The 14,384-nt window shown below is 37.1% G+C and overlaps 1 protein-coding gene across 2 annotated transcripts in view; it reads left to right on the top strand.

Moving 5' to 3' along the window:
* Positions 1 to 14,158, top strand: part of LRRC63 (leucine rich repeat containing 63) — a 55,733-nt gene extending 41,575 nt beyond the window's left edge. The window contains exons 7-9 of one of the 2 annotated variants that reach the window (XM_058276664.2): positions 4,728 to 4,811; positions 8,908 to 9,147; positions 12,916 to 14,158. In XM_058276664.2, coding sequence (XP_058132647.1) covers positions 4,728 to 4,811; positions 8,908 to 9,147; positions 12,916 to 13,096 — 505 coding nt within the window. In that variant the 3' untranslated portion in view covers positions 13,097 to 14,158. Of the gene's footprint in view, positions 1 to 4,727; positions 4,812 to 8,907; positions 9,148 to 9,652; positions 9,752 to 12,915 lie in introns of those variants that run through there. The other variant, XM_058276665.2, reaches the window with a different exon arrangement.
* The last annotated feature ends 226 nt before the right edge of the window (positions 14,159 to 14,384 follow it).

Genomic DNA, 14,384 nt, shown 5'->3' on the forward strand with positions numbered 1-14,384 from the left:
AAACAGACAACCAGCCAACAATGAGCAAAAAACAACAAGCAGACAACAAGCAAAAACAATGAGCAAACAGACGAGGGAGCCATCTGGGGAGGGGCATTAAAAAAAGTTGAAACTAGAAAGTAGGTATAGAGCAGTATGCTGAGGAAATATTCCTGGAGAAATGTCAATATTTCAGCTACATACAGGAGTAGAGGACATTATAAAGATCAGAAAACAAACAAACAAAAATGTTCAAATGGCATAAAGAGAACCAGGAGTGAGTAAATTATTTGAAAAAAGGATGATGATCCAGTGTCAAGTACAGTAAAGAAATTCAATAAGATAAAGAGTGAGAACACTTTCAGTAGAATGGTGGAAACATAAGCCAGTGTGCAGTGGGTAGAGGTGGAATGGGAGGAGAGAAATTGGTAGTAGGGAAAGTGGAACACTCTTTGGATGCAATGTAAGAGAGAGAGATTAGAAAACGGAAATACAATCTTACAAAAAAATTTGTTATTTGCTTTTTATTTTTAAAGACTTAGGCATATCCCCACAAGAATGGAAAGGAGCCAGAGAGACGATAAGGAAGGGTGACTAATGGTGCAAAATTTCACAGGCAGTAGAAAGGAAAGGGATCATGGACACAAGTGGAGATCCTCGTTTTGGATAGAGTAGCCCTCATCTCCCAAACCTGCAAATAGGTCCTAATAATGGGCATGGAAAATACGCAGTTAATGTGGGTGTTCTGGTTTCCCATCTGCTAAAGCAAATGCCATGCAATGGGTTGGCTTAAAGAACGGGAATTTATTGGCTCCTGGTTTTGAGGCTAGGAGAAGTCCAAACTTGAGTCATCAAGAAGACCGTGCTTCCTCCCCCCCTGAAGACGGCAGCGTTCTTGCCTGGCTGCTGGCGATCCTCGGTCCTTGGCTTTTCTGCCTCATGGCAAGGCACATGGTGCACCTCCTCCTTTCTCTTCTGAGTCCCACTGCCTTCCTGCACCTGGCTGCTCCCCATGGGTTCCCTCTCCATGTGACTTTCACGGTGCCTATGACGGACTCTGGTCATTGGGATTAAAGCCCGTCCTGACTCAGCTGGGCCACACCTTAACTGAAGAAACATCTTCAAGGGATCGTATTTACAGCGAAGCCAGAATGCAGACCAAGACCAAGTCCAAACTGGCTACACAACCCACTCCACCACAATGGGTAAGAGAAGAGGAAATTCATTCCATCAACAAAGATATATTTAGCGCCTACGATAAATCAGTTGAGGGAGATTACACTGAAAGGGCATAAATTAATATCATCTTTGAGACCATGAGGAGAAATGATTAAGAAGGAACTTTAAAGAAAGTAAAAAAGATTCAGAATTGATATTGAGAGAAAAAAGCAAGACCAAAGCACAGGAAATGAAAGTTTGGCAGATAGTGCTGTAGGCTTAGCTGAGACTGGAAACCATGACTTTGTAGTGACATTATTCTCCAATCCTGTGTGATTTTCTCCTGCAACTCAACCACTCAAGTAGAGGAGGAAAGAAGGTAGATTTTAATCTCCATTAAAAGACTTCTACAAAAATGTCTGTAGCAGCTTTATTCAGAATAGCCTACAACAGGAGCCAATTCGAATGTCCATCAACAGGAAGATGAAAAAACAATTGTTTTATATTTATATTGGATACTAGTCATCATTAAAAAGGAAATAAAATACATATATATATATATAATCCAAAAAATATTATATTGACTGAGATTCCAAATGCAAAAAACACTGCTTTTTGTATGATTTTATTTATATGATTTTTCAGGAACAGGCAAAACAAATACATGATGTTAGATGTCTGAAATTGGTTGCTTTGGGAATGGGAGGGGATTGACTGGAAATGTGCAAGTGAGAACTTTCTGTAAAACTTCAGTATCTTGTTTTGGATGCAGTTACAGGGATGTAAATATTTGTTGAAACTATTTGAATCAAATACCTAATATCTTTGCATTTTGTTGTATGTACATTGAAATATTTTTAGAAAGAAAAGAGGGGAAAGGAAGAAAAAGCCTAAGTTGCTGATAACTATATCTTTTATTTTTGGTTTTTATAAAGGGTATTTACTTGGGGTAGAAGCTTACAGATACCAGGCCATAAAGCATAAGTTACTTCCCTCACCAAAGTCTATTTGGAGCAAGACGGCTGCCGACGTCTGTGAGAGTTCAGGCTTCCTGGGTTCCTATGTTCCTGGGCTTGCTTTTCTCTGGGTTCAAGGTTCCTTTCTTCCTGGGGCTGGCTTCTCTTTCCTCTGCGTGCTGACTTCCTGGGGCTCCAGCTTAAATCTTTAGCGTCAAACTCCAAATCAAAACCCCAACATCAGAAACCCTCACTATGTCTTAATGAGATTGAAAAGCAGTAGTAATGAGTGAATGAGCAAGAGAGTTAAAAAATTGCCTTCATCAACAGATGAATGGATAAACAAAATATGGTTTATACATGCAGTAGAATATTACTCAGCCACAAAAAGGAATGAAGTTCTGATACATGTGACAGTGTGGATGAAGCTTGAAGACATTGTGTTAAGCGAAACAAGCCAGACATGAAAGGTTAAATAGTGTATGGTTTCATTTCTAAGAAATACCTAGAATATGTAAATACATAGCAATAGAAAGTAGACTAGCGGTTACCAGAGCTTGAGGGCAGGGGCAGAATGGGGAATTATTGCTTAGTGTAAGGTACAAAGTTTCTTTTTGGGGGTGCTGGAAAAGTTTTGGTAATGGATGGTGGTGATGGTAGCACAACATTGTAAATGTACTTAATATCACTGAATCAACACATGAAAGTGGTTAAAATGGGAAATTTTGTGTTGAATATATGTTACCACAATAAAAACTATTTTTTTAAAAAAAAGAAGTGGTGGATCAATGTTAGTTGGATGACAACTTGAGGGTAATACAGGGAAAGTAAAACAGTGATTTTGGCTGTAGATGAGAACTGTGGTTAATATGTAAATACAAGAACATTCTTCTTTTATAAGGTGCTAAGAATATAGTGATACATGGAAAAATATAACTAATGTAATTTATTGACTATAGTTAACAATATCATAACATTTTTGTAGCAAAAGTAAAGAAGGTAATATATTAATGCTAAAGGTAAAAAAAAAAGATATTGGGGTTTGATTTTGTGAGATATGAACAAGATTAAGCATTTTTTCCCTTCTTCATTTTCGTCATTAACAAGGAGACTTTGATTATGTCATTTAACTAATCTGTATTTATCTTTCTGAACACTGAAAGTACAAGTGAGTTTGCTGTTGGGATCAGATGATATAAAAAGTGCCTGGACAGAACTTTTCTTGAGTAATGCACCCATAATTTGTTGAGCTGCCTTTTGTCTGTTATTCTATTTTTTTGTATTTCAAATAAAGTTTTAAAAAATAAAAAATAAAAATAAATTTTTAAAGAAGGAGCAATTCCCATTTCCCCCAGGAAAAAGGTCCTCATTGTTACAGGGAGTCTTTGTGTTCTTTTGTTCTTCCTTTTTTTTTTTAAACAAATCAATTTTATTGGTACATACTAATAAAGCATAAAATTCATCCAAAGTCTACAACATTATTGTAGCAGTTTGATATAATTGATGAATTCCAAAAAGAAATATTGGATGATCCTTGTACCTGGATCATGTTGTACTGGGCATGATTGAGTTATGATTAGGGCACAGATAAAAGGCATGGTGAAGAACAGAGTTGAGGGATTTTTGATGTTGGAGTTTGATGCTGAAGCTGGAGCCCCAGGGAAAGAGACAGCCATTCGCTTAAGTCTACAGCTGACCTTGTGGAGGAAACTGAGGAGCTGAGCCCAGAGGAACGCAGGAAGCCTGAACCCTCACAGATTAAGGCAGCCATCTTGCTCCAACACGTCGAAATAGACTTTGGCTCTTACCCCAAATAAATACCCTTTATAAAAACCAATCAATTTCTGCTATTTTTCATCACCACCCCTTTGGCTGACTAATACAATTATCATTTTGATTCTTACTTTTAATGGAAAGAAAGACCAAAGATATTTCACTAGGAACATCTTAATGCAACCAAGAAAAAATTTATCTGTGTTAATTTCTCAGATGAGGGAACAGACTTGGCCCAATGGATAGGGCTTCCGCCTACCACATGGGAGGTCCGTGTTTCAAACTCCGGGCCTCCTTGACCTGTGCGGAGCTGGCCCATGCCCAGTGTTGATGTGCACAAGGAGTGCCATGCCACACAGGGGTGTCCCCTGCGTAGGGGAGCCCCACGCGCGCAAGGAGTGCGCCCCGTAAGGAGAGCCGCCCAGCGTGAAGTGCAGCCTGCCCAGGAATGTCGCCGCCCACACGGAGAGCTGACACAGCAAGATGACGCAACAAAAAGAAACACAGATTCCTGGTGCTGCTGATAAGGATAGAAGTGGTCCTAGAAGAACACAGAGTGAATGGACACAGAGAGCAAACAACCGGGGGGAGGGAGGGGAGAGAAAAAAATTTCTCAGATGACTTGTTCTCATTGGGGCATTATATACTCTAAACATTTCAAACCCAGTTTGATGAATAGATGAATAATTTCTAGGAATTTTCATGGGAATTGCATCATTCCTAATGAAAAGGCTTTAAGCTCTTAGAAATATATAATTTCTCTATATTTCTACATATTTACTCAAGTATGTAATGCTTTATTAATTCCCGGTGGATGACAAACATAATCATCTTCTCAACTAATTTTCTCTCCTATTTAAGGTTATTTACCTTGACTTTCCTTGAGGAACTTGATATATCTTACAATGATATTGAATCTATTCCAAATGAAATCCAGAGACTCAGGTAATTTGAAAGTAAAAAGTGCACACAGTGTCATGATGATGGGAAGGAGTGTTGCTGGGGGGGGGAGAGGTGGGGTGGGGGTGGTAGGGTTCAATGGGACCTCATATATATATTTTTTTAATGTAATATTATTACAAAATCAATAAAAAAAGTAAAACAAAAAAAACAAAAAAAAAGTGCACACAAAATCTTATGCCTTGTAAGGACATATTTGGTGACAATTGTGCTGGAGAAAGTTGAGTCCCTTAATTTGTGTAATAGCCATAAAATGTAATATGTGATGGATAAAATTTACCAAAAATGTAATTCAAATGATTGGTGTACAATATTTTAAAGTTATAACATTTTCAGTAATTATTTATGACAGTACAAATGATCATTTAATAATACATGGTGTAATTTTAATGCATACTTCTGAGTGTTTCTCACATCAATTAAAAACTTTCTAAGTCAGGACCACATTATTCTGATTATAACATTAAAGTAATTTTTAATATCTAGCAGGAAGATTATTTTTAAGTAATAGTCTTTTAAACATTGTCTTTAAATCATGAAATTTGAGATCATTAATATAATTCCCAGTCCCTTCCCTCCACTTACATAAACATAAGGTTGATATTTTAATTGGAATCACCTTGCATCAACACATTAATATTGAAGATTTTATATTTTTAATGGTAAGAGATATTATCATCCTAAAACATAGTTTATTTTTTCATTTGTTCATATCTGGTTTTATGTTCTTCAAAAGAATTTATGATTTACTTTCTCTCTCTCAATAAACTTTCTTAAGTATTTTCAATTGTGTTGCTACTGTGAATGTAGTGCTTTGCTAATTATGTTTCTAGCTATTTCTAGCTATTGCCAGAATAGAGAAAAGCTATGTATTTCTTGATTGATTTAAAATCAAGTCACGTAACCAAATTCTCTCAGTTCTGTTTGAGTTTTACCAGATTTTCTTTGGTTTTCCAGAAACATAATCTTATCTTCAACAAAATAAGATAATTTTATCTTTGCTTTTCTAGTATGTATGCCAATTTTTTCATTTCCCATGTGACAATATTTGTTTTAATGAGTGACTTGAGTCTGTTCACCTTTGTTATGACTGATAGATTTAATTTTGTGTCTTCCATTTTACTTTCTATTGACTTTCTCCTTTCCCTCTTTCCTTGTTTCTGGTGATTTGTTTAGGATGCTATTTATTCTCTTTTTTCTCATTAATTTTGGATCTCTATTGATTGTTCCCAATCTATTAATGGTATTTTCCTTTCCTGAAACTCATAAGCAAGCACATTTTTCTTTAACAGTTTCTGGAAGCAAGATCAAAGCGAGTGCTCCGCCTTGATGGTCTCTGTCCCCACGCTGCTGCCTTCTGCCAATAGTTGAGATTCAGAAAATTCTTATTTTCCCACTCTTCCTCCAACTCATCTGTCCCTTTTCTAACTCTAGGTTTTGCTGAGACAGTTTAGAAACTTCAGTTTCAGATTTTAATGGGTATTTTCCTTTGCCTCTTCTTATTTAAAGAACGTTCCACACTTGAATTTCCCATTTCCCACCATTCTCCATTATCTTTAACTCCATGTATTTCAAGACTTCCTCCTTACTTCTGCTTTCTCTCCTCTCATCTCCCTTGAACCTGGAGATGTCTCTGTTGATTCATTGGCTGCTCTTCCTCAAGCATGTTCCTCAGGTGAAGTTGGTGGGTAATTTATCTGATTCTTTAACCTTGACAGGTAAATGATGTCTTGAATGGGCAGGCAATCCTTATGGTCACGTCTTCCTCTGGCTTCTGGCACTGCCCACAAGGCATGAAGTGCTTGTTCCATTTCTTTTTCCTTATAAGTAGCTCCTATTTTTTTTCTGGAAAGATAAAGTTTTTCTCATAATTCTTGGTTTACAGGAATTTCATCAGGATATGCTTAAGAGTGTCTTTTGTTTTTTTAACCCCTCTTTCCTGAAATACACTGAAATTTTTCCATCTGCCAGCCAGCTCAAAGCTATCTTTTATTTTATTCAAAAAGTTTTTCTTCCATAATATGTTTGATTATTGCCTCTCCTTCATCTGTTTCATTTTCTCTTTCTGAAACTCTGACTATATGCTAGTTCTCCTGAACCTTTCTTCCATGACACCTATATTTTTCCTCATGATTTTTGTCCTCTTGCTTCATTCTGAGGTATTTCTTTCACTTTGTCTTTGCCTCTAATTAGGATCTTCCACAAGGACCCTCTGTCCTTCAGCTCATCCACTTAAGTTTTTCCTCAAGAAAGTTTTTCAGTGTATGTGCTTGATTGGAGTCTTCTCAAGTGTTTTTCCCCTCAATTTCTGATCTGTATCTCCTCAGAGTCTGCTGGCCTCAGGAATACTCTTTTGCATTCTAAATCTTTTTTTCTGGTATACTCTGGGAAAATGCTGGCAAAGATCAGCAGAACCCCCATGGGTGAAGCAACCCTTGCCTAACTTGGTTTACTGTAAGGGAACCTCCAGCATGAGTGTCCCTGTATTAGTTTGCCAAACAGCTGCTCATGCTAAGTACCAGAAATGGGTTGGCTTTTATAATGGAAATTTTATTTAGGGTAAAAGCTTACAGTTTTGAGGCTGTGAAGTGTCCAAATCAAGACATCAGCAGAGATGCTTTCTCACCAAAGTCAGCTATTAGTGATCCTGGGGTCCTGCCATATGGTGAAGCAAGATAGCGGCCTATCTCCACCAAGGTCCCTGCTGTCCAGAGCCCAGCTGTGGGCAGCCAGATATAGGGCTTCTCTCTTTCCAGGCCTCTTCTCTGGGTCTGGCTGCTCCACTTTCTTCTCGAGTTCAGCCGGGAGCTATCAGGCACATGGCAGGGCGTGTCTCCTCAGCCCTGAGCTGCATCTTGGGCCCAGGCCCCGGGAGGCCTCCTTCCCTGCCTCTGGGCCCTGCTGATTCCAGGCTCTGGGGCCTCTCTTAGCCTCTCAGAGCCTCTCTGTTTTCCTGCACGGCAGGATGAAACGGCAGCCTCCTTTCTCTTGTCGTGTGTCTCTCTGTGTCTCTGTTTATATATGGCTCTGGTGAGGGGGTGGAGACTCAACCCGAGTCACGCCTCACTGACGTAGTCCAATCAGAAGGGCCCCACACCCACAGGAGTGGATCAGTTCAAGAACATCACCTTTTTCTTTTTGGATTCACAAAAGAACTTCAAACTCTCATGGCCCCCTTCCCCACCATGAGTTTTGGGGGAGCTAAACAGGTTGAAAAACATAATGCTAGAAGAGCTGCAGTTCAGACAGCCTCGGCTGCCAAGCATCCCGGGCAGCAGAGCAACATCCTCCAGGTCCACCACTGACATTCTCAGTGCTCCGGAGGGTGCTCTGTGATGCCACCAGGTCTGAGCAGAAGACAGAGCCATACATCTCTCAGCCCCTGGACCCCAGGTGCACCGGGCCAGCTGAACCAGCCTCTGATTTGACTTTTCTATGTCCCTCAGGAACAGATTCTTTTCTGTCTGCTTCTGGCATTGATTTGAAAGGGGGTAAGTGACTTTGCAAAACATCATTCAAGAAATGGTATACAGTGAGAAAATTAATAATATTGTCTCTCTTTGGATAAAGGAATCATGGTTACTAGAAGCAAATGACCCAGTCAAAACCAAGGGGACCCTGGTGATGAAAAACCAAAGCACAACCTAGCACATAACATGTTTTGCCAGTGTAAATCTCACTGTCTAAATTGGGCCTGTATGAAAAAGAAAATTCACGTTGCTTTTCAGTTTTTTCTGAGAAAATATATTCCCTCTGGGTGTCATTATATTTTATATAATCTAACATCTAGTAATCTTTCTGTGCTTATGGATATTATTTCCTTTTCCATGATAAGACATGTTTCAAAGACCCAAAATACATTCCTTAATTGTACCAGTCATGCAAATGTATTTGTTTGCATAATAATATTGGTTCAGTTGCTTTATAAGTAAATTCTCTTGGTTCTAAAGGAATACTTAAATATAGACTTGTATTTTATTGCTATTGAGTTTGATGCAAATCTTCATGAATATTATTTTTTTTACTTCAATATTATAAATTGCATGAATACATTTTAAAATCCAGTTCCCTTTATATGCAGGTCACTTGAAAAACTGAATCTGGATGGGAATTATATAACTTCTTTACCACCTGGAATTTTGAGACTTCACCTGAAAAAACTTCACCTTGATAATACTTTCACTCACCCTTGTTTTTGGACAGAGAATTCTTTGAATACTGCACGGCGTCTCGTTGATCTTATTGCTTTTTTTATTGTAAAAAATAATCTACATAGCTATTATAATGCAATCCCAATGGATATTCAAAAGTTACTACGGAGGTGAGCAAATTCTGAAACCCATTTAACCAAAACACAGCTTTAGGCATTTAAAGTGTTCTTCATTACAGGGCCAGGTGTCAGTTTTACTCTACACACATACACACACACAGATTGCTCCTTCTGGCTCCTCAAACATAATAATGAAGCCCAAATTCTGCTCCATTGTATTAGTCAGCCAAAGGGGTGCTGATGCAAAGTACCAGAAATCTGTTGGCTTTTATAAAGCGTATTTATTTGGGGAAGAAGCTTACAGTTACCAGGCCATAAAGTATAAGTAACTTCCCTCCCCAGAGTCTGTTGCCATGTGCTGGAGCAAGAGCTGCCGATGTTCAGCCTTCCCCCTCCGCTTAAGGCTGCGTGGTCCCAGCTCCTTCCAGTACCAGCTATAAGTGGGGATAAGACTCCTTTCTCTTGCGGGGCTTGTTTCTCCCAAGGCTCAGCTGCTCTGCTGTCTCCTCAGAGTCAGCCGTGAACTGTCAGGCTAACGGCTCATCTCTCTTCCCAGGGCCTCTGCCGTGTCTGTGGAGCCATGTCTATTCCTCTCTGTTCTTCTCCTGTGTGTTGACTTCCCAGGGCTCCAGCATTAAAACTCCAATCTCCCTTCTCTGTGGTGCAGTTTCTCTGTGCGTCTCCACCCACCAAGTGAGCAGGAATTCAATCCTACTGACCTGGCCCAATCAAAGCCTTAATCATTATTTAATCAAGTCAAAGTGAAACCTCTGAATCCAACATAATCTAATATGGCCAGAAGAACAGACCAGTTTACAAACATAATCCAATACCTATTTTTTGGAATTCATGAACAATTTCGAACAGCTATACCCATTTTCTAATTTTCTCAAGTTATTACTTAATTCCATAATGAAGTGAGAATCACTGTAGCTGCTAATATCTATACAGTGGTCACAAATCTTTTTAGGAATTACTAAGGACATGGAGGTAGGCTCTTAAAAAACATTTAGACCCAGGGATACTACTTAAATGCTTTATTCTATCCTCTCTTCCTAGAGACCAGGAGTAGAGCAGATGTGCATAGGACCACTTCTCCCCCTTAGTGACTGGCGAGGAGTGCTTGGACCACCACCCAATCTCCAGACTAGGCTTCTTACGCCCCACACAGTTACAGTCCACTCAGTCAGCTCTTATTTCCTCCAGGAGGTGCAAAACCATTTCTACTGAAGTATTGATTATCGACACATGGATTGTTGATTTAACAAATATTTGCTGCCTACCCGTATAAAATTATTTCCTAGGAAAATAGAAATGACCAATACTAACTCAATAAAAGTTGGAAAATTTGAATAGACATATAACCATGGGAGAAATTGAAAAATATAACCAAAGATCCATAAGAGAGGAACTAGGTCTAAGAGGTTTTGATTTTAATGCACTGAGATATCAATACTCAAGAGATGTTAGTGCACTTGAGAAAGTAAGAAAAATCTCCAAGGGCAAAATATTTTTAAAAGAATTAAAACCTACTTAGTGAGTGGTAAACAAACATGGGACCAATGAGAAGGAGTGGTGAGGAAAGGAACTGGGAAGTATATGGGTAAACAGTCTGTATGAAATAATAATAGTATCTATGGCGTGGGGTTAAAAAGAAAATATAATTAAAACCAGACATCAAACAGGCAGAAGGGTAATTTTTTTTAAAAAGATACTTATTATGATGGCAAGAGAAAACTCGAATGCGCCTAGGAATGTAACTAGTGAAATATGTTAGATTTTATGGAGAAAAAACTTAAAACTTTACAAAAATGTAAGGAAGACTGAATTAAATGGAAGAGACACACTTATTCAGGGATAAGAACATTTAATACGAAAAATAGTTGTCCCCAAATTGAGCTATAAATTCAATACAATTCCTGTCAAAATCCCAGTAGAATTTTCTGAGACACTTGACAAGCTGATCCTAAAATGTCTATTTTTTGCTGAGCTCCAAAGTAGCCAAATAAAAAAAGAGCTGAGAAAGAAGTCTAACTTAAGGGGCTTGCTTATCAAGTATCAAGACTTACTATAAAGTTAGAGAAAGTAATATGGGTTGGTTTTTGGTGCAAGGAAAAATCAATCAATTAACCAAAGGTAGGTAATATATAACCCAGTTATGTTCTCATGCATTTGTGAAAACTTGGTATTTGACAAATGTGGCATTGTGGATTCGTAGGGAAAGGAAAGACTTCAATAATGATGTTGAGACATGGAGTCATTCATAAGGAAAAATATTGTATTGGATACATGCTAAGTATTCCAGATAGATTAAAGATTTAAATATGAAAAACAAAACCTTAAAGCATTAAGAAACAAGTATTGTAGACTATTTGTATGGTCTCATCTTAAGTGAAACACAATAAATATAAGCAGTAAAGCAAACATTTTATAAATTTAACAATAAAAATAATGTTTCCAAAGACATCATGAATGAAATTAAAAGACAAACCATAGGATGCAGATATAGCTCAATGGTTGAGTGTCTGCCTCCCATGTACAAGGACCCTGGTTCAATCCCCAGTATCTCCTAAAAAAAAAAAAAAAAAAAAAAGCAAAGTAATAATAAAAAAGACAAGCCATAGACTAGAGTAAGATATTTGCAATACTTATAACTATTAAGAGATATCTATCTTGAAATATACATAAATGTGTTTCCCACAAATCAGTAATGAAAGGTAGAACTCATAGAAAAATGGTTTATCCATTGATTGTATGCTTTAGATGAATTGTATGGTTTACGAATGTTTCAATACAATAGGTAAAAAATAAAACAAAAAAATGCAGTATCTTTATTGATTTTTAGAACTCTAGTTCATTCATTTTAACTCCTGTATAATTTTCCTCTAAGTGAATATTCCATATTCTATTTATCCATTCTCTTGCTTTGTTTTGGTTTGTTTTGAGTATTTCACTCTTACCAAGTCTCCAGGGAACTTATTAAGCATGTGTCCTTACGCAAATGGTAAGAGTTTTCCTAAGTCATAGAGTACGTGCATCTCCAGTTTAAGGAGAATTTGTCAGACTGCCCTCCAAAGTGCTTACCCCAATTTATACTCCACCAAGAGAGGCTGACTATACCTGATGGTTCTCACCCTCACCAAGCTTTGTATTGTCAGACCTTTATCTTTCTGCCCATCTCAGGATTGTGAAATACTACTTCTTTGCTATTTTGTTTTGTAGTCCCTGATTACTAGTGAGTTGGAGAAGCTTTAGCTATGTTCTGGGGACATTCAGGTTTCATATCCTGAAAATTATCTGTTCATGTGCTAATGTCAATATAATGGGCTCTTATTTTTAACAAATAAACTGATTTGTGGGCATTTAAAAATATATTATTGATACTAATCTTATACTATGTTATGGGAGTCTATTTTTTAAATGATACATTTATTTTGAAATTACAAAAAATACATATTTATTATAAGAAATTTGGGAAATACAGAAAAACCTAAAGAAATTTAAAATTCCTCATGATCACGTTGTCCAAGGATATTTACTGTTTCAATTAAGGGTCAAAGAGTCTTTTTAAACTATGCATATATACTTTCTTATTTTGGAAACTGGGATAAAATTATACATATATCTCCTTGGTTGTTGAGCTTTCTTAGGATCTCATTTTTCTCTTAGGTATATCTTAACTCTTCCTCTGGATGGTAAGTTAAATAAAGATAAAGTTCATATTTTATACTACTTTTAGGTCTTGTACCACATCGAACACAGTGACTTTCCTTTAGCAGAAATATGTCAGATATTGACTTGTGGTTTCCTCCATTTCAGAACGGCCAGGTGTGACTGGTGCCATAGTACCATGTTTGACGAAGGTTTTCGCATCATCCAATCCTATGATGTTTTTGGAGTAACACAACTTCCTGTTATGTTTCATGTCTGCTCTTCTGCTTGCTATAGAAAATTAAAAGAAAGCAATTTGGGTTTATATGAAATTCCTGGTGAAAAGTAACTTTACAGTCTGTAAGAACAATAGTACAATGTTTTATCATTCCTACGGTGAAAGCCAAGATAGTCTGTGTATACTGTAATTCATCTCTTTGAGAATACTGATTCTATATGGAAGACATGTATGTCTTCTCATGAATCCTCTTTGTAATCCTAGCTCCTTGTGAAGTTTTGTGATAGTTAGCAGATTGATGCAGGCTAATTGCTCAAGAAGGGGTTTCTAAGGGCCCTTGGATCTTGTAAGGGCCTGAAGATCTAGAAAATGTATTTTGGAGCATGACATGTTCACTATAAAAATGAAAGTGTTATAATCCTTTGCAAAAAGGATTGTATCTAACAACTTACTACTGGTCTTTCCATGCATCCATTTTAAGTGACAAAATAGTATTTCAAAGTCATCATTGGGGTTTATGCAACTTGTGGATTCAAAGTTATACAATGTTTGTGCATTTCTGTGAAAATCTGTCCAGTGCTAACCATGTTAATTGTGGATTGCTTTAGGTAATAAAAGATTAATTCCAGCCCCATTTTTAGTTGTTTGAACTCATTACCCAAGCTCATAGGAAGCTGGTACACTCTTTAACAGTGAACTTGACCCTTGTCTCATAAAGCTGAGGTACTAGGCATTAGCCTGATTCCATAGGCTAATACCAGCATTCTCCAAGGCCTTTAGTTGAAACCATTACAAGAAAATAGAGTAAAACTTACAAAATGACATTCCAAAGCAACATACACATACAGTAGAACTTGAGGCTTTAAAAATTAATGATTGGTAAGACGAAGGTAAAAAAGCATTGTGATATAACAAATTTAGAATGGCATAGAATTGTTTCATATTGGGAATACCTTTTATCCATAGTTAACTTTAATCTAATGTCATTGCTAATAAGACTTGATGAAATGAAATAATTTAAATATATAATGCCATCTTATTATTAAAGAATGTCAGAAAATACTATGTCAGGCTTGTGTGTATCATTTAGTAATGCCATTTAAGCCAAAAATAAAATAAACCAGGCTAAGTTTCCTGACTATAGATTTCAATAAATATGGTTGTTTACATTGTTCTCCTTGTGACTCAGTTTGATTTTAAGCAGAAATAGATAAATGTTGCCTGAGAAGTATGTACTGTATTCTCCATCAAAAGAATGAAATTCGAACCCTTCCTCACACCATATAAAAAAAAATTAAGTAAAAAGTGCATCAACTACCTAAACATAATATCTAAAACCATAAAACTCTTAGAAGAAAACAGAGGAAAACCTTCACGACCTTAGATTTGACAGTGATTT

Source organism: Dasypus novemcinctus, chromosome 15 (genome assembly GCF_030445035.2).
Source record: "Dasypus novemcinctus isolate mDasNov1 chromosome 15, mDasNov1.1.hap2, whole genome shotgun sequence".
NCBI classification, from domain to species: Eukaryota; Metazoa; Chordata; class Mammalia; order Cingulata; family Dasypodidae; genus Dasypus; species Dasypus novemcinctus.